The 19,679-nt window shown below is 37.2% G+C and overlaps 1 protein-coding gene and 1 pseudogene across 1 annotated transcript in view; both read left to right on the top strand.

Annotated features, from left to right (window-relative positions):
* Window positions 1-19,479, top strand: part of LOC132418492 (uncharacterized) — a 52,236-nt gene extending 32,757 nt beyond the window's left edge. Inside the window, exons 4-6 of the mRNA XM_060002373.1 lie at window positions 4,436-4,518; window positions 5,078-5,216; window positions 18,828-19,479. Coding sequence (XP_059858356.1) covers window positions 4,436-4,518; window positions 5,078-5,216; window positions 18,828-18,959 — 354 coding nt within the window. The 3' untranslated portion in view covers window positions 18,960-19,479. The remainder of the gene's footprint in view (window positions 1-4,435; window positions 4,519-5,077; window positions 5,217-18,827) is intronic.
* On the top strand, window positions 6,307-11,042 carry LOC132418677 (V-type proton ATPase subunit B, brain isoform pseudogene; annotated as a pseudogene).
* Window positions 19,480-19,679: the final 200 nt, after the last annotated feature.

The raw sequence follows: 19,679 nt of genomic DNA, 5'->3' as shown, positions 1-19,679 counted from the left end.
AACATAAGAAGCAGAAAAATGAGGCAGCAGCTGCGAAATTATGTGGAGTTAAGAGAGTTTTGTGTAATGCAAATCTATATATTAATAGGAATGATCCAGTTGAGAGGGAAAAATGTGACACTATGGGATAGAATGCTAATAATTGCATGAAGAAAAGCCATGGGAGGGCAAAAAGAGGGATCCTGAGAACATTTGGAAGAGTTGGTCTTTGATACAAGAAGAGACATTTTATCCATAATAGAGTGTGTGGATACAGATTCAGGTCGGTTGGTAAATTTGCTGGTTGGAAAATGAAATAGTTCTCTTCTGACTGTTCCTATTTTCTTAGTGAAATAAGATGTGAGGTCATTAACTGGGAATAAAGAACATAGAGGAGAAGTTGAAGATTTGTGGAGAGATGGAATGGTGAAATAGTTGTCTCAGAGAATAGGAAAATAAATTAGGAAATTGTAGGATTGCTAGACAGTGCTGTTTGGCCTTTTGGAGATTTTTAATCATACATTTTAAAATATGAAATTCATCTGAGAAACTAAAATCCAGCCCTCCATTGGCGCAGTCTACTCCTGGTTCCAGGTATTGATGCCCTAGAAAGAGCCTTGATCTGTAACAATTAGAAAAACTTCACTGGCATTGGAGAAGAGAATGAATAGGACAAGTAATTTGCCTCTGACTCTCAATACATGGGGCACCTAGTCAGGCTGTCCCAGATAGATTAGAATGACCTGTGTGTCTTCCTACATACAAATTTTGCTCTTTGGAATGTCATCACAGAGTTCCAGAGACTTCTCTTGATTTCTTTAATTTTCCCAACCCTCACATGATGTTTTGCTCTTTGATCATAGATTTAAATCAGAATCTGCTGACTTTTCTACACTTATCATATGCTAATTTTTCCCTCCACATGGCTTTTTCATTCTCCTTTGAAATTGTCAAGGTGGACCATGGCTTAATGCTTTACCGAACACATCTGTCTCACACACTCACAGGGTCAACCTACTTGTGGGTGCTGAACAATGGAATTAATGATGGTGCCTATGTAATACCAAATAGGGTATTTCAAGGTTTTCTGAAGTAAGATATAGAAGAGAAATTTCTTTTGATGGAGAAAGTGGAAGCCGTATTGACTGTATTTCTGAAAAACAGGTGGAGGCTCAGCTTTTGGGTACAACAGCAGTGATTTCAATGTAGGGTGATCAGGATAGCCCCACTTTCTGTTGGTTGTTCCAATGTAAACATGAACAGTTACCCCTGTCACTTTCATAAGTGTTCTGGTTTGGGCAATAAATTATATAGTCATTCTACTTCAAGAGGCTTATACAGTCATTGATTGTGGAGAAAAATGTCTTCATAGCTAGCTGCTACTCTTTCTGAACCCCTATGGGCTCATAAGAGTAGGATGTCACTATCAAACTATTAGAGGAAAACATAGACAGAACACTCTATGACGTAAATCACAGCACAATCCTTTTTGACCCACCTCCTAGAGAAATGGAAATAAAAACAAAAATAAACAAATGGGACCTAAAGAAACTTCAAAGCTTTTGCACAGTAAAGGAAACCATAAAAAAGACCAAAAGACAACCCTCAGAATGGGAGAAAATATTTGCAAATGAAGCAACTGACAAAGGATTAATCTCCAAAGTTTACAAGCAGCTCATGCAGCTCAATATCAAGAAAACAAACCACCTAATCCAAAAATGGGCAGAAGACCTAAATAGACATTTCTCCAAAGAAGATATACAGATTGCCAACAAACACATGAAAGAATGCTCAACATCATTAATCATTAGAGAAATGCAAATCAAAACTACAATGAGATATCATCTCACACCAGTCAGAATGGCCATCATCAAAAAATCTACAAACAATAAATGCTGGAGAGGGTGTGGAGAAAAGGGAACCATCTTGCACTGTTGGTGGGAATGTAGATTGATACAGCCACTACGGAGAACAGTATGGAGGTTCCTTAAAACACTAAAAATAGAAGTCCCATATGACCCAGCAATCCCACTACTGGGCATATACCCTGAGAAAACCATAATTCAAAAAGAGTCATGTACAAAAATGTTAATTACAGCTCTATTTACAATAGCCAGGACTTGGAAGCAACCTAAGTGTCCATCAACAGATGAATGGATAAAGAAGATGTGGCACATATATACAATGGAATATTACTCAGCCATAAAAAGAAACGAAATTGAGTTATTTGTAGTGAGGTGGATGGACCTAGAGTCTGTCATACAGAGTGAAGTAAATCAGAAAGAGAAAAACAAATACTGTATGCTAACACATATATGGAATCTAAGAAAAAAAAAGTTCATGAAGAACTGAGGGGCAAGACAGGAATAAAGACACAGACCTACTAGAGAATGGACTTGAGGATATGGGGAGGGGGAGGGGTAAGCTGTGACAAAGTGAGAAAGTGGCATGGACATATATACACTACCAAACATAAAATAGATAGCTAGTGGGAAGCAGCCGCATAGCACAGGGAGATCAACTCTGTGCTTTGTGACCACCTAGAGGGGTGGGATAGGGAGGGTGGCAGGGAGGGAGGTGCAAGAGGGAAGAGATATGGGGACATATGTATATGTATAACTGATTCACTTTGTTATGAAACAGAAAATAACACACCATTGTAAAGCAATTACACTTCAATAAAGATGTTAAAAAAAAAGAGTGGGGTGTCACACTATGATCACATGACCATCACCACCACCCCTAGGACCTGATCTCAAGAAATAAATAAATAAATAAGTCACCATGTCAATCTGACCCTGCCTTCTATTCTATAAGTTTATACTCCTTAGGTTCTGCCTGAAACACTTTTCTACATCTATCTAGCTGTATCAAGGCCCAGGTCTGGCTTAATGAGTTTAAATTAGGCCCAAAATGGACAAGTGGGAAGTATGCAGCATCCCTCTATATAGTAGCCGAGACTCACCTACTACTTCCTATGGGATCCTTCTCCCCAAATATATCCATACTGCTTCAGCTAGAAAATCTGGTCTCTGGTCCGCAAATCCAAATTTTAGATAGCTCTCTTTTCATTGCATCAGATATGCTATTCTCTCTTGCCTGCTGGAGAAAAAGGCCTGGACCAATGAAATTAAGTCCATGGAAGGAAAGGTAGCCCCTTTAAGAACTGATGTACAGAATGCTCAGGAACCCGTGATTCTGTCTACTATGACATCAGGGAGCCAAGAAAAGAGGGACTGGCTATAGACACAAGTGAAGCTTTCTTGCCAAGCTTCACTGAAATCACACTTTCAAGAGTCATGGTTTTCTTTTTTAGTTTTGTGGGTTTTTAAAATTTTATTTTAAAGAAGATTGCCAAAACAAAGCAGAAAAGGAAAGCCCAAAGACAAATATTTAAACAATAGAGGAAAAATATTGGGTCTGTCTCATTCTTCCTGTTTGTATCAGTTTTTTTTTCCCCAGATGATACTTAACCTTTATCTCATCTCCAACATTATTATCAATCCAAGGTTCCTCACCACCCCCTCCTCCAGGGGTGGTTGTGGATGGACATGAGCTTAAACTTAAGGATGAGTCATGGTATATATTTCACATCCAATTTAATCTTATTTTAATCAGAAAGTTCAATGGATTATTTTATAATCTGCATCAAATTCCCCCATGTCAAAATATCTCTATCAAAGTACCTATATAAAAATATCCTTGATTTCAATATGGCTCCATCAAAATGGCTATGTCACAATGTTATGTACCCACACATAACCAGTATGGCTGTAAGAATAGGCTCTGTGTAGATCTGGTCTGGATCCACTTATATGCCTCATGTCTGTGTTAAAATGCCAATTTCTTATTTCAAAGTCCGTATTGCTACAATTTACTCTTTGCTTATGTACTTAAAGTATGGTCTTTAAGAACCAACTCTTTATCAATTGATTTGTATTTGTTTCCCTCCAAAACTCTGCTGTATGCTGTAACTGTTTAACGTTGCAGCTCTCTATATTCAGCTTCAGTATTCTCTAAGTTACTTTTTGTCAACTCTGTTTTGTCTGGGGATTAGCGTTTTTCACACTATGACAATAGGAAGGGGGATTTATATTTAATTCTTTTGACTGGAAGCTTCACGTATTGCTTAGAGTACCAGCTGAAATGAATCTTCCATTTGTATTTCCCCTTCAGTAAGCCATTCTACATCATAGAGAGAAAGATAGATAAATATAAATAGATAATAGATAGAAATAGACAAAGACCTGCTAAATTACCACTATAATATGTAAACATTTGCCTTTTAATAATACCTTTGCTTATTTGTCATTTTTTAGGAGCAGGCCTGGAGGTATCTTGACATTTAGATATTTAGCATGTGGTATCAATATGAGCCATTGTATTTCAAATTTCCTTAAAATCATGGCTAAACCTTTCCTCTCTCCTTTAAACAAAAAACAAAATCTACCTGCAGAATCCCTGGAGTTCATCCCTTCAGAGCATCCTTCCTAGAAGTCCTGTATCTCCACCACAACAGTTCTCTGGAAGAAATTACAAGTAAGCAATCCCTTAAAAGGAAATTTAAAGCTTGTAAATACTGAAAAAGAAAGAAAGCAGGATATTATTTGGAAAGAATTTTAGCAGAAAGTTTTATGTATTTATTTTTCAGTAGGAGGTGGGGTTGCAGAGAAGGAGAGGCATAGTCAGAGATAACAGTGTTTCTAACTATGAATATATACATAATTGTGTTTATGCCAGAAGATAACACATTTCCTGAGGAAAAAAGCACTGACCTAGATTAATCTGTAAGATTTTTAAAATTATATTTCCTTCACTTATCTAAGTATCATAGTAATTTCTCAGACATTCTTAGACCATAGGAAATATTCCCTAACAAAAACCCTAGTTTTAGTGAGGAATAGAATAAAAGCAGAATCATTTTCTTTGTTTTATGAAGATGCCATTATTTTAGTATATCTGCTATATCGATCTAATGTGCCTTCTGGATGGTTTCATTTATTTGCTTCCTAGAGAATATAGTGATAAGAATCTATGTGTGTTTGATATTTTTTAAATATCCTGAGATATTTCATGTTTGTTTTTTCATTTAAAATAGCATTATGACTCATGAGCCCAAAGAGGACAATCCTTACATCCATCCATCTTTTAATTGGAATGGCTCTCTGGGAACAGCTAGACCTAAAGCAAATTATGGGGACAAGTATTCTTCAGCCATGCATATGAAGCCACTTTTCGTATGTATCATGCATTTCCATTTCTATATATAGTTATCATCACTGTAGTTCTAGTAAAGGTAATATAATGAATACTAAGACTTTGCTATAGCAAAATGATATGACAGAATCATTTGAGATAAAGATATGGAAAGTTTAGCTTATAAGACTCACTATCACTACTATTTCACTTTGTTAAATGGGATTAGGAAATATGAGTCAAAGGTATAGTATATATAATACTTCATATGTATAAATATACTATGTATGTAACTTAAATTTGCAATCTTTAGAAAGGAGATTTGAGATCAAAGGAAGACTGGTTAAATTCTGTGAGACTGGTCTTATGATAATCATTAAATTATCATAATTTAACAAGGCAACTGCTATTTTGTGTTTTAGTGTACTTAATACATTAAATAGTACATTGCTCAAGCTAATGCTGAATACTGGCTAATTGCTGATCTCTAATTACAAGACATATTAACAATTATCATGAAGTACAAACTGTGTTTCTCTGTATAAGTGTTTAAAACCAGAAATCAGAAAAAAAAGTGAAATAGATCATCACCCGAAAGTTATCTTTATGAATGTTCTTGACAAATGCAATGAATTATAGAAAAATGAAAATAATTCACCAAAAATGAATACCTTATGTTTGTTGACATATTGAATTTTTGTGTTTTTTGGGGGGAAGGGTCATTTTTAGTTGAGTGACCACTGACAAAATAACCTTCCCCAAAAAACCCACAGTGGAGAGAGTGATATCACCAAGATGGCAACATATGTCGTTCCTGACTTCACTCCCCCTCAGAAGAAGAACTAATATCTATTCAAGTACGTGGCACTCCTGAAAGAATTCTAGAAATAAGGGTGAGACTAAAGCACCCCCTGCACCACAGAGAGCAAAAGATACTGCTTCGGAAGGATAAGAGAAGCTGCTACACAATGACTGCATTGTCCCTCCCATTGCCAGTGTAGCAACACACAGAGAAGTCTTCCCTGAGTCTCTGGTTCCTCCAGTGGGAAAGGAGAGGCGAGGGGGACAACAAACCTCCTAAGTTTCTTGGAGCCCCTACTCATGTGGGAGCCCCTATTCTGGTCTCGCTACATGGAGACTGCAGGGAAATCTGCAGGGCTCAACCACTGGGAATCTGACTGTTATGGAGAAGAGAGAAGGGGCTTGCAACAAAGATCTTGGCAGACCAAGTTCATACCTGCAGTGCCCAAGTAGTAATCCTAATTAATGGCTTTGCCCATATGCAGAACCAAGTCAGTGGTGCACTTTGGCTAGGGAACCCATTAGGATGCAGATCTGACTGATTTGGGTACTCAAATGAGGAGTTTTTCTGGCCGTAGAGCCTGGACCAAGGAGTCTGAGGCAAGGAGCTGAGTCATAGATCCATCCACTAGGAAGAGTGTCTCCCAGCCCCATCTGATGAGTAGCTAGTGAGAGCACCGGGAAGTTGTGTAGCCTAGCAACACTCCAGCTGAGAGACATGCAGAGCTGATTGCCCCCAGAGTAAAGCCAATACTGGGCATGGAGGGTTCTCTTGCTAAGCCCAGGCAGGGGGATTAACTCATAGCCAAGGCTGAGGGTAGCTCCCAACCCCTCGAGACTAGAAAGCCTGCTTGGAGAAAAATGGGAGTTGCCTGGAGTGACCCTTCACTGTCCCACTCAAGCAAGTGACCTGAAACATAGCCCCACCCATTGTGGCTCCAGAGCTCCATCTGACCACAAGAGCTGGCAAGAACCCCTAGAAGCTGTGTAACCAGCAATGCTTGAGCCAAGATGCGGGCCTGCCCAGGCAAGGGAACTGAGACATATCCCCACTCACTGTGGACAGTATCTCTCACCCCATCTGATCAGAAAGGCTGGCAAAAAAACTGGAAGCTGTGCAGCCTAGCAGCACTCAAGGCAAGAGGCAGGCAGGCAGAGCTGATAGTTTGCAGAGCAAAGCCAATGAACCTGTTCGGCCAGAGAACTTGGAGTGCAGGTTGGCTTTAGTTAAGACAACAAAGAGCTTTACTGGCTTTATGTTGCTTCTCTCACTGCACTCAGGCAGGAAAATTAATTCATAGCCCTGCTCATTGCTGAATACAGCCTCTAGCCTGCCTAACCAGGGAACCTAATCAGAGCACACAGGAAGCTGCATAGCCCATCCAACAGCCCAGACTAGAGTGGCACTTGAACAGAGAGCACAAGCCATGTCTTTCCCCATTTGCAGAAAAAAACTGGTGGTCTCACCTGATCAGGGAATTCAGTGCACACAGTTGCCTGATCTGGGTTCCCAAACAATAAGCCCATACAGGTCCTTGCTACCCTACCAGGGAGTGAAGCTAATTCATAGTCCCATCTACTACTGAATATAGTACCCAGTCCCAACCATCTAGTAAGCCTGACCAGAGAATCCAGGAAAGTACAGCACCATCTAACAGCCTTACTTGGGTAGGGAAACAAGCCAGCAGTCCTATCCAACTGTTCTCAGCCAGTGGCACACCTTCCCATCCCCAACCTCAGAGCTTGAACAGTTGCCTCCCTCCACCCCCAGCATAACAGTAGGCCCCACTTGCCTAAGTATATTACCAACAAATATGCCTAGAGATCCAAACTGAGCTGACTGGTGAAGATCCGTCTCTGCCAAGGCAAACCTGTAAAGTCTGTATGAGGACCCCAATTACTCAAATGTGCAGATACCAATGTAAGGAATCAAGGATAATGAAAAACCAAGAAAATATGACACCAACAAAGGAAACTAATAAAGCTCCAAGAACTGACGTTAACAAAATGGAGATCTATGAACTGTCAGACAAATAATTCAGAATAATTCTCTTAAGGAAATCTAGCAAAATACAAGAACACACACAAAAAAAACTAAATGAAATTAGGAAAACTGCTTTCATGGATGGAGGTCAGGCCCGCAGCCAGAGGGAGGTGTTGTTCAGTGGAGAGGCTGCTCTGCAGGAGGACACCTAGATATCAGAGAAGGCCAGAGCTGAAAAGTACCCTGCAGGTCATCTAGTCTAACCCTCTCATTTTACAGTGAGAAGCCTAAGGTTATGGGAGGGACAGGGCTTGCCAGGATTTAGACACCTGATTATTGGCAGAGCAGGAAAATTCCAGGTTTCTTAAGTCTTGTTTGACCTTTTTCTACCATTAACTATTTTCAGCTCAAGGCTCTCTTTGGGGAAGACAAGCAGCTTTGCCCATATTATATAGCATATATCCAAAGCATATGCACTGATATGTTTAAGTGTTGTGATTGTAAAAAGACCTTAATAAACCAGGCTTAAGTGGACTGCTCAGCAGTTCTGAAAGAAATGGTTCTTGATTACTAAACAATACAATTGTGTAGCATCAGACCTCTTCATAGCTTCCTTAGGAACTGGGGATGAGCCCTGGAAGTAGACTCTTTAAAACTTAGGAAAGCACCTGTTGTTTCCCCAGGTTGTAAGACTATGTTTGCACTGGTTAATTGCCAGAGTGCCTGTTTGTGGCTCATTGGTTAAAAAGAATTTCAGATGAAGGGTATCAGTCTGGGCGCTCTCCTGCCTGACTAATCCTGTCCTGATCAGTCACTGGGTCATGTGACAGCACTGCAGTGTAAGGAAGAAGGAAAAGACTTGATTCTATGGTTTGAGGAGATGTGCTTTTACAAAAATTTTTTTTTATTGAAATATAGTTGATTTAGAATATTGTGTTAGTTTCAGGTGTACAGCAAAGTGATTCAGTATATATGCTCTTTTTAAGACTCTTTTCCCTTATAGGTTATTACAAGATATTGAGTATAGTTCCCTGTGCTATACACTAGGTCCCTGTTGGTGATCTATTTTATAAACAGTAGTGTGTATATTTTAATCCCAAACTCCTAATTTATCCCTCCTCTCCCAGATGTGCTTTTTATAATGGGAATTATTTGCATTAGAGAATGCCTTTGGGGAGTTTATGTGAGCTGAAGTAGATGTGTCAAGTAACTGACACATGTTGCATTCTTATGACAATAAATTTATACCTAACAATTATAAATACTCTTTTATGAATTTCATTTATATGTTTTGCCCCTAGGAGGGGCAGCTTCTAGGAAAAGATTATAAGGGGCAGCTGTCATTTTTCCATATAATTATTCACTCAATCTCAATTCAGAGAGTATCAACTGAAACAATAACATAGTTTAAAGAGTACTCCATAACTAAGGTTGTAAACCCTTAAGGGAGATGACTATGATTTCTCAACATTCTGTGTGTGCTTAGCCAGTGACCGAAGAACTTCTCCAGTGGCTACACTCCATTGGAGAAAGGTTGTTTTTCAGTAATGATACAGAGTGTCCCAGACCACAAAAAAATGAACAGTTCAGTTTTAGAATTTGAGCAGCAGCATAGAGTTAAAGAACAAGTGATGAGCCAGACAGTTGATTTTAGAAAGTCTTTGAAAAACAATGTTTGCATGCTTTTAAAATGAGAACAATGAAGAAATTGTTTTAGGGCATACAAGACAGTATCAGGAGTCAATGGTCCACTAGTGATCTTAGTTCATGTTAAGTTTCCCAGATACGCTGAGATTGTGCACTTGACATTACCTGATGGCATGAAGCGGAGTGGGCAAGTTCTAGAAGTCAGTGGTTCCAAAGCAGTCGTTCAGGTATTTGAAGGGACTTCAGGTATAGATGTCAAGAAAATGTCCTGTGAGTTTACTGAGGATATTCTCCAAACACCAGTGTCTAAGAAGGTGCTTGGTGGGGTATTCAATGGATTAGAAAAAACAATCAACAGAGGTCCTGTTGTACTGGCTGAAGAGTTCATTGACATCATGGGCCAGGCAATCAATCCTCAGTGTCGAAGCTATTCAGAGGAGATGATTCAGACTGGTATTTTGCCCATAGATGGCATGAAAATTCCTGTCTTCTCTGAAGATGGCTTACCACACAATTAGATTGCAGCTCTAATCTATTGCCAGCCTGGTATGGTAAAAAAAAATCCAAAGATGTAGTGGACTACAATGAGGAAAATTTTGTGATTGTGTTTGCTGCTATGGGTGTAAACATGGAAACTGCCCGGTTCTTCAAATCTGACTTTGAAGAAAATGGCTCAAGGGGCAATGCCTGCCTCTTTTTTAACTTGGCTAAAGACCCAGCTATTGAGCAAATTATCACTCCTCACTTGGCTCTAACCACAGCTGAGTAGTGAAGATCAGTGTGAAAAACATGTATTGGTTACCCTAACAGACATGAGTTCTTATGCTGAAGCACTTTGAGAGGTTTCAGCAGCCCAGGAAGGAGGTTCCTGGTCAACGAGGCTTCCAAAATTATATGTATACAGATTTACCCACAATACATTAATGTGCTGGTCGAGTGGAAGGTAGAAATGACTCTATTACTCAAATTCCTATTCTCACCATGCGTAACAATGATATCACTCACTGAATCCCTGACTTGACTGGATATATTACAGAGTGGCAGATCTACACACGGACAGATTTCCCCACCTATTAATGTGCTGCTCTCATTATCACAGTTAATGAAGTCTACTATTGAAGAAGGTATAACCAGAAAGGATCATGCCAATGTATCTAACCAGCTGTATGCATGCTATGCTATTGGTAAGGATGCACAAGCCATGAAAGCTGTGGTTGGAGACAAAGCCCTTACCTCAGATGATCTTTTTTACTTGGAATTTCTGCAGAAGTTTGAGAAGAACTTTATTGCTCAGAGTCCTTGTGAAAATCGCCCTGTCTATGAGACTTTGAACATTGGCTGGCAGCTGCTTCAAACCTTCTCCAAAGAAATGCTGAAGAGAATCCCTCAGAGCACCCTGAGCAAATTATACCCTCAAGACTCTGCAAAGCATTAACTGCTACTTCATCACTGGCTTGATGCTTTTGTGAAATACTGGTTCTATTTTCTTTATTCCTTTTGCACTCCCCCATCCCTACCTTTGTGTTGGAGTTTACTGTGTTACCCTGTAATTAAAAACAAGGAATAGATAACAAAAAACTGAAATTACAAAAACAGTACATGAACAAAATGACAAGTTCAGCAAAGAAATAGAAACCATCAGAACAACCCAACCAGAAATCCTAGAGTTGGAAAATATGAAAACTGAACTGAAGAATCCAATAGAGTTTCAAAAGCAGACTCGACCATGCAGAAGAAACAATCAGCAACCTGGAAGACTGGACATTTAAAATTATCCAGTCAGAGAAGCAAAGGAAAGAAGAATGCAAAAGAGTGAAGAAAGACTATGGGACTTATGGGACACAATGAAAAGAAACAATATTTGCATGATTGGAATTCCAGAAGGAGAAAAGAAAGAGAAAGAAACAGAAAGTATATTTATAGCAATAATGGCTGAAAACTTCCTGAACCTGGGGAGAGAAATTGACATCCAGATCCATGAGGCCCAAAGGACCCCAAATAGGTTGAACCCAAATAGGGCTACACTGAGACATTATTTAAATTGTCAAAAGTCAAAGGCAATGAAGAATTTTAAAAGCAGCAAGACTAAAGAGAGAAGTTACATAAAAGGGAACCCCCATGAGATTATCAGCAGATTTCTCAAAAGAAACTTTTCAGGCCAGGAGAGAATGTGATGACATTCAAAATATTGAAAAAAAAAACCTGTCAACCAATAATTGTATACCCAGTGAAGCTGTCCTTCAGAACTGAAGGAGGGATAATGACTTTCCTGAAAAAATAAAAAGGCTAAAGGAGTTTATTACCATGTGACCTACCTTACAAGAAATGCTAAAGGGAGTTCTCTGAGTGGAAGTAAAAGCACATTAATTAACATCATAAAAACATTAAAAAGGTAGCAAAAACTCACTGTTAATGGTAAATATATACTCAAAGTTAGATTCTATAATATGGTAATGGTGGTGCATAATTCACTTACAACTCTAGTTTAAATGTTTAAGAAAATGAATGTCATAAAGATAACCATAACTACAATAATCTGTTATTAGTTACACAACATAATATATGTAAATTATAACAGCAGTAACATAAAATGTAAGAGGGAAGAGAAGGAAAAGTGTAAAGTTTAGGAATTTCATTGAAGTTAAGCTGTTATATATATTTTATGTAAGCCTCATGATAACCATAAGGGAAAAAATCTGCTGCAATTACACAAAAGAATAGGATAAAGATGTCAAAGCTTACTGATACCAAAAGCATCAAAACACAAAAAAAGAGAGCAGGATAAGAAACAAGAAACAATGGCTCTACAAAACAACCAGAAAAAAATTAACAAATTGGTAATAGTAAGTCCTTATTTATCAATAATTACCTTAAACTGAAATAGATTAAATTCTCCAATCAAAAGACATGAAATAACTGAATGGATTTAAAAAAAAAAAACAAGATCCAATGATTGGTTGCCTACGAGAGACTTACTTTAGCCTTAGATGAATAGACTGAGAGTGAAGGGATAGAAAAAGACATTTCAAACAAATGGTGACCAAAAACAAAAGCAGAAGTAGCTATTCTTATATGAGAAAAAAATGGACTTTAAACTAAAATTGGTAAAAAGAGACAAAGAAGGTCATGATATAATGATAAAGTAGTCAATCCATCAAGAAGATATAACAATTGCAAATATTTATGCACCCAACATTGGAGCAACTAAATATATAAAACAAACAATAACACATTAAAAGGAGAAATAAACAGTAATACAATAACATTTGGGGACTTTAATACCCTATTCTCAACAATTGATAGATCAGCCAGAGAATTAATAAAGAAACAGTGGATTTGGATTTGAACAACGCTATAGTCCAATTGACCTTACAGAACATTCTATCAAACAACATCGGAATATACATTCTTATCAATTGCACATGGAACATTATTTAGAATAGACCATACATTAGGCCACAAAACAAGTCTTAGTGACTTGAAGAAGACTGAAATCATACCAATTACCTTTTCTGACCACAATGGCATGAAACTAGAAATCAATAACAAGAGAAAATTGGTAAATTCACAAACACATAGAAATTAAACAACACTCTCCTGAACAACCACTGGATCAAAAAATACATTAAAAGAGAAATTAAAAATTTCTTGAGACAAACGAAAATGGAAGCACAACATATGAGAACTTATGGGATGCAGCAAAAGCAGTTCTAAGAGGGAATTTCATAGCAATAAATGACTACATTATGAAGCAAGAAAGATCCCAAATAAACAACCTAACTCTATGCCTTAAGTAATAGAAAAAGAACTAACTGAGCTATTTACAATAGTATCAAAAACAGTAAACTACTTAGGAATAAATTTAACCAATGACGTGAAAGATCCAAGAATACTCAATGGAGAAAAGAGAGTCTTTTCAATAAATGGTGCTGGGAAAATTGGATATTCACATGTAATAGAATGAAACTTGACCCCTCTCTTATACCACTTACAAAAATTAACTCAAAATGTGTTAAAAACTTAAACGTAAGACCTGAAACCATGAAAATTCTAAGAGAAAGCATAGGAACAAATCTTCTTGACACAAGTCTCAGTAATTATATTTTGGAAACTCACACCTAAAGCACAAACAACAAAATAAAAAATAAACAAGTGGGATAACATCAAACTAAAAAGCTTCTGTACAGCAAAAGAAACCATCAACAGAGTAAAAAGACAACCTATAGAATGGGGAAAATATTTGCAAACCATATATCTGATAAGAGGTTAATATCCAAAATATATAAAGAACTAATCCAACTTAACAGGAAAATAATAATTAAATTTAAAATAGTCAAAGGACCTGAATAGACATTTTTCCAAGGAAGATATATTAATGGCCAATGTTTACATGAAAATAATGCTCAACATCACTATTCATTAGGGAAAAGCAAATTAAAACCACAATAAGATATCGCCTCACACCTGTTAGAATGGCTATCATTAAAAAGACAAGTGATAACAAATGCTGATGTGGATGTGGAGAAAAGAGAACCCTGGTGCACTGTTGGTGGGATTGTAAATTGGTATAAGATTTTTCAAAAACTTAAAAACAGAGCTACCATATGATCCAGCAATTTCATTTCTGGGAATATACCCAAAAGAAATGAAAACATTAATTCAAAAAGAGATCTGCACCCTCATGCCCATAGCAGCATTATTTACAATGGCCAAGACATGGAAACAACCTAAACATCCATCAATGGATGAATGGGTGAAGAAGTTGTGGTATGTGTATATATATATACCACACACAATGGAATATTATTCAGCAAGATAAAAACGAGGAAATCCTACCATTTGCAACAACATGGATGGTCCTTGAAGTGGAATGTAAAACAAACAAATGAAAAACCACCAAACTCATAGAAAAAGAAATCAGATTTGTGGTTACCAGAAGTGGGGGTGAAGGGAGGGGAATTGGAGGAAGGTGGTCAAAAGGTATAAATTTCCAGTTATAAGATAAATAACTACTAGGGATGTAATGTACCACATGATAACTATAGTTAACACTGATGTATGATACATAGGAAAGTTGTTAAGAGAGTAGATCCTAAGTATTCTCATCACAAGGAAAAAAAATTTTTTCCCTCTTATTGTAGCTATATGAGATGATGGATGTTAACTAAACCTGTTGTAATTATTTCACGATATATGTAAATCAAACCATCGTGCTGTACCCCTTAATCTTATACAGTGATGCATGTTAATTGTTTCTCATTAAAATTGGGAGGAAAAAAACACTGTGAATTGATGAGTGACCTCAGAGAGGTAAAGAAAGGAAATACAAATGTGGAGTTTTAGTGACGTACAAGAGAAAGGCAAAATGCTGGATGTGTGATGGAATAAAAACTGATTTTTCACACATTAGATAAATGGTACCATGTATGTGGACCAGTGATTCTGGAAGATAGAACTGGGAAGAAACTGGGAATTTTTAAGTGACATATTAAATCAGAAAGAGAAGGAAATAGAGAATGGTACTGAACTCATTGTGGGTCAATACACGTGGAAATCCAAGAGAAAATACAATCTAAATAATGAAAGAGGAAAGACTAATATTGAGAATATAGCAGGTAAACTGTCTGGGTTTGAATGCAGGTGACATCATATTAGTTTTGATCTATGTATTAGTTCTCTGTTGCTGCATAACAAATTACCATAGACTCTGCAGTTTAAAGCATTATACATTTATTGTGTCACAATTTACGTGGGTCAGGAGTCTGGATATGGCTTTTCTGGGTGCTCTGCTCAGGGTTGCACCAAGCTGCAATCAAGGTGTCAGGCAGGCTGTATTCTCATCTGGAGTTTGGGTCCTCTTCTACGTTCACATGGTTGTTGGTAGAATCCAGTTCCTTAGGAATCACTTAGGTGATTCCGCCCACCCTGCCCCATATCTTTCCTTGCTGGCTGACAACTAGGGGGTCACTGTCGGTCTGTAGAGGCTACCTACAGTTGCCACTTGGCCTTCTGACAGACTCTCTCACAACATTACAGCTTTCTTCAAGGCCAGCAGAAGAAGCTTCAGCTCCATTCTCCTAAGATGGAGTCATATAAGAAAATCTATTCAAGGGAATAACTATTCCATTGACATTTCCTATTATTTTCTCCATATTCTATTGGCTAAAAGCGAATCACAGGTTCTGCTCACACTCAAGGGTAGGGGGTTACACAGGGGACATGACTCATTGGAGGGTCATTCTTTAGGGTGTGTCCAGATAAATAGCAGGTTACCACTTAAAGTGGACTAAAATGGTACTAAAACAGCATTTTACTGGAAGACTAGGTGAACAGGAAAAAAATAGTGACCCTTAAAGATTATAGAATTATAGAAATCTTGGGACAGATAGATTAATCTTTTAAAACTGAGTGAAGTTAACAGAGTAACATGACATTTTTCATTCACTCAACTAATTTGTTGCCCATTACATGCCAAGCACTGTTGTGGTAGTTAAAGAATGATGAAAGAAAAGTTCCTGCTCCATGGAGCTGTAATATAGTGGGGGAAATATATTAAGCAAATAAACACATATAGGATTACTAATTGTGATAAGTGCTATGAGGAAATAGCTCAGAGGGTAGTGAGAGAAAATAACAAAGTTGGTGCAGTCACTTTCAATGCAGTGCGCATATCAATTTTACCCTTAATTACAGTCACTAAAAGAAAAGCAGTAATATACAAGAGTTGGACAAGAGACTTAAAAGGGAAGAAGTGGGCTGTAGCTCCCTTTTGTGGCTACCTCAGTCAAAAAGTAGTAGCAATTTCTAAGTAGGGGCAGGGTTGGAAGTGGAGGAGGCAAGGTAAGAGAAAAAGTTGAAGTGAAGTTGATATTGATAAGGGTAGAAGGTAGTGCACCAAACAAGAAAACAATATGCCAAGAGCTCCTTACTTAATACCTAGGGAAATTTTCATCTGAGTTTCTTTTAACAACTTCAACTTATCTTTTTCTCAAGAAATCTTTCATTGTACTATCATTTAAAGGACACAAGAGACCAAGCTCAGCATTTTATTAAACCATATTATTAAGATTGCTCTCATTACATATACCTGTAAGCCCCTGATAAGCAAACCTAAAAGCTTATTTTAAGACTTTACCTTACTTGACGTCTCTGTTGGCATTTGACACTCACTGCTTCCTGACTCTTCATTTGACTGCCAGGGTACCACTGCCCTGGTTGTCTGCATACTTCTCTGATTATTATTCCTCAAACTCCTTCTGAAACACTTCCAACTCTGTCCACAACTTAAATGGTGCTGTTTTTTCAGGGTTCCATCTTGTTTGTGAATTTCAAATCTAATTTCAACTCATAGAAGTTTCTCTAGATCTAGACCAGTGATTCTAGTAATCTACAGGATATCTGTACATTTGTATGTCTAGCAGGCCCCTTAAAGACCTATGTCATTATCTCTTCACTCCACCCTGCTCCTCTCCTGTATTCTGTATTAAAGTGAATGGTGCCATCTACCCAATCATCTAAAACTGAAGTCTGTGAGCACTAGGAGGCTCTTTTCTCTCCTTTACTGCTCTCTCTAAATCTAATCATGCACAAAGTCATGTGTTATTAATGTTTTCCCTTAAATCTAGGGTGACCATCTCACCACAATTTGCTTGGGACAGTCTTGGTTTTAAAAGTGAAAGTCCCACATTCCAGGAACCCCCTCAGTTCTGGGAAAACTCAATCCCTCTGCCACGGACTAAATTCAGGTCTTCAGCATGTCCCTTCTAAATTTTTACCAACTAATTCCTCTGCCACCTGTGTCTCTATTTCAGGCTTAACTGTCACACAGCTGCCAAAGTTATTATCTTAAAACCAAATATGATCTTATTGTTATCTAGCTTAAAAGACCATACTTGATCCTTATTACAAATAGGTCAAAGTCAAAATTCCTCAAGTAAGCATAATGTGAAGGATTTTAGCTCCCCTGATCTCTCCAGCTCTACAGCTTCATCTCTGGCTGATCTTAGGTTTGCACTCTATGTTCCAGCCATACCACATGTATGGTTTCTCAAGTATATGGTTCCAAAGCATTTATGGTTCCATGCCTGGAAAACTCCTAGTCATCCTAATATGTACTTTGAATATCACATTCATGAAGCCTTTCCCAAACCTTTAAGCAGAGGTAGTGCTCTATCCTCTGCCCTCCCAGCAGCACTATTATTGCCTTCATTCTTATACTAAGATATTATGTTATAATTATTTATCTACCTGACTATTGGTATGTGTCTTCCACTTGATTTTTAATTCATCCAGATCAAGAACCCTCACTTATTCATTATTGTATCCTTAGTGCCAAGTACAATGCCTGCCACAGAGTGGTGGTCAACATATGTGTATATGTGCACATATGTGTGTTTATCTTTGAACCATTCTCTTACAACTGAGGAAAGTGATCAGTGCAATATTTTCCAATAAAAATAGAGAATTCTCAAAATAAAGGCCTTCATTTCTTTCTCAGATCTGTTTTAAAATGGTATTTTTAAATGCTCATGAACATGTTTCTGAGGGTCTTTGCAATAGAAAAGTGCATCTGTGAGTAGAGATTAATTGTCAAAAAGTAACATGTTATGCTGAGAAAATGAGGTTTTAGCATGAACCCCTATCATAAAACAATATGATAGTGGTAACAGAAGTCTGGGCTACTATAACATAAACAATGTTGTTATAATAACATATGATGTGGAAACACTAGTAATGTAGTTTGTGAATAAGATCATACAACAAAAGAAAAGTGAGATACTTCATAAAAGCAACAAATGTAATTGTGCAGTTATATAGTACTAACATTCATCACTGCAAGATTAGAGTGTGGACTTTGGTACTGTAATTTCAGAAAAAAGAGGTATCTGTTTTTCTTCCATAAATTTGCTCCTGTAATGTTAGGTTCTTACTTTAGTACAGAGATTCTGGATTGGACAATATCTAAACTTGTCTAGGGAAACTGTACTATGAGTACAGTATTTAAAGGTTATTTAAAAGCAGCCAACAATTCAGTTGCTAAAAAAAAATTCTGTATGTGTGTGTTTTTAAATAACTAAAATGTATAATGGTGATTAAACAAATTTCTAAAATGATTCAGATATTATATGCACAATTTTCTAATACACAACATATCTAAACAAGAATAGAAATTTTATTAAATATCATTTAATTATGTTTGATATTTTTAACTTCCTTGCAGAGTTTGGCCACACCAGGAGTTCCAAAGTCAAGCTACACTCAAAGAGAGAGACAACAAATTGGATACCCAATTTCTGAAGAGCCAGAAATCCCTTATAAGATAGGACGTGTGCAGACAAAACCCAACTATTAAACGTTTCCGGCAGAAAAAAATCTGTATATATATATAATTTATATATATTATATATACAATATAATTTGATCATTTTCAAAGCATACTTGGAATATTTTTAGAGAACTATGAGTATGAGTTACCTATGCTATAAATTATACTTTACCTTTCTTTCTGTATTAATGCCATCAATTGTTATCTCTTTATATGTTTAACTTTTCCTTCCCCCAACCCTTCCTTCTATGACCACAGAGCGAAACTTTCACTTCCAATATCCAACTTCTTTAACCAGCAGGAATGGCAAATACTTGTTATCTCCAAAATTCAGCATAACACTTGCTTACTGATTTATGACATGTATCTTTATGAAGTACTCAGTGAAATGCATAGAAGGTTGGTTGCAAATTGCTTATAGAGAATATTGAATACTTTTTAGTTACTGGATAAATCTATGGAATTGCACCAAAGCATTGGCATATAAATAATGAATTTTATTTGAAATGTGTGATTTGATTATAAATTAATTCCTTAAAATAAACTAAGAATTGCTAAATGATTTCTGTAACTGAGTGGTGTTGTGGAATGATCCCAAGATCTGGGTTGCTCCTTCCCCTTTTCCTTTCTTCCCTTATTCCTACTTCTCTTCCTTCATCCCTCCTTTCTTTAAAAGGCACTTATTTCACACCAACTATGTGCCAAGCACTGGTTAGTTGCAAAGGTATGAAGATGAATCTGAGATAG

This window comes from Delphinus delphis, chromosome X (genome assembly GCF_949987515.2).
Source record: "Delphinus delphis chromosome X, mDelDel1.2, whole genome shotgun sequence".
Taxonomy (NCBI): Eukaryota; Metazoa; Chordata; class Mammalia; order Artiodactyla; family Delphinidae; genus Delphinus; species Delphinus delphis.
The sequence above is the reverse complement of the archived record's forward strand: the minus strand, read 5'-3'. Positions and strand labels throughout refer to the sequence as shown.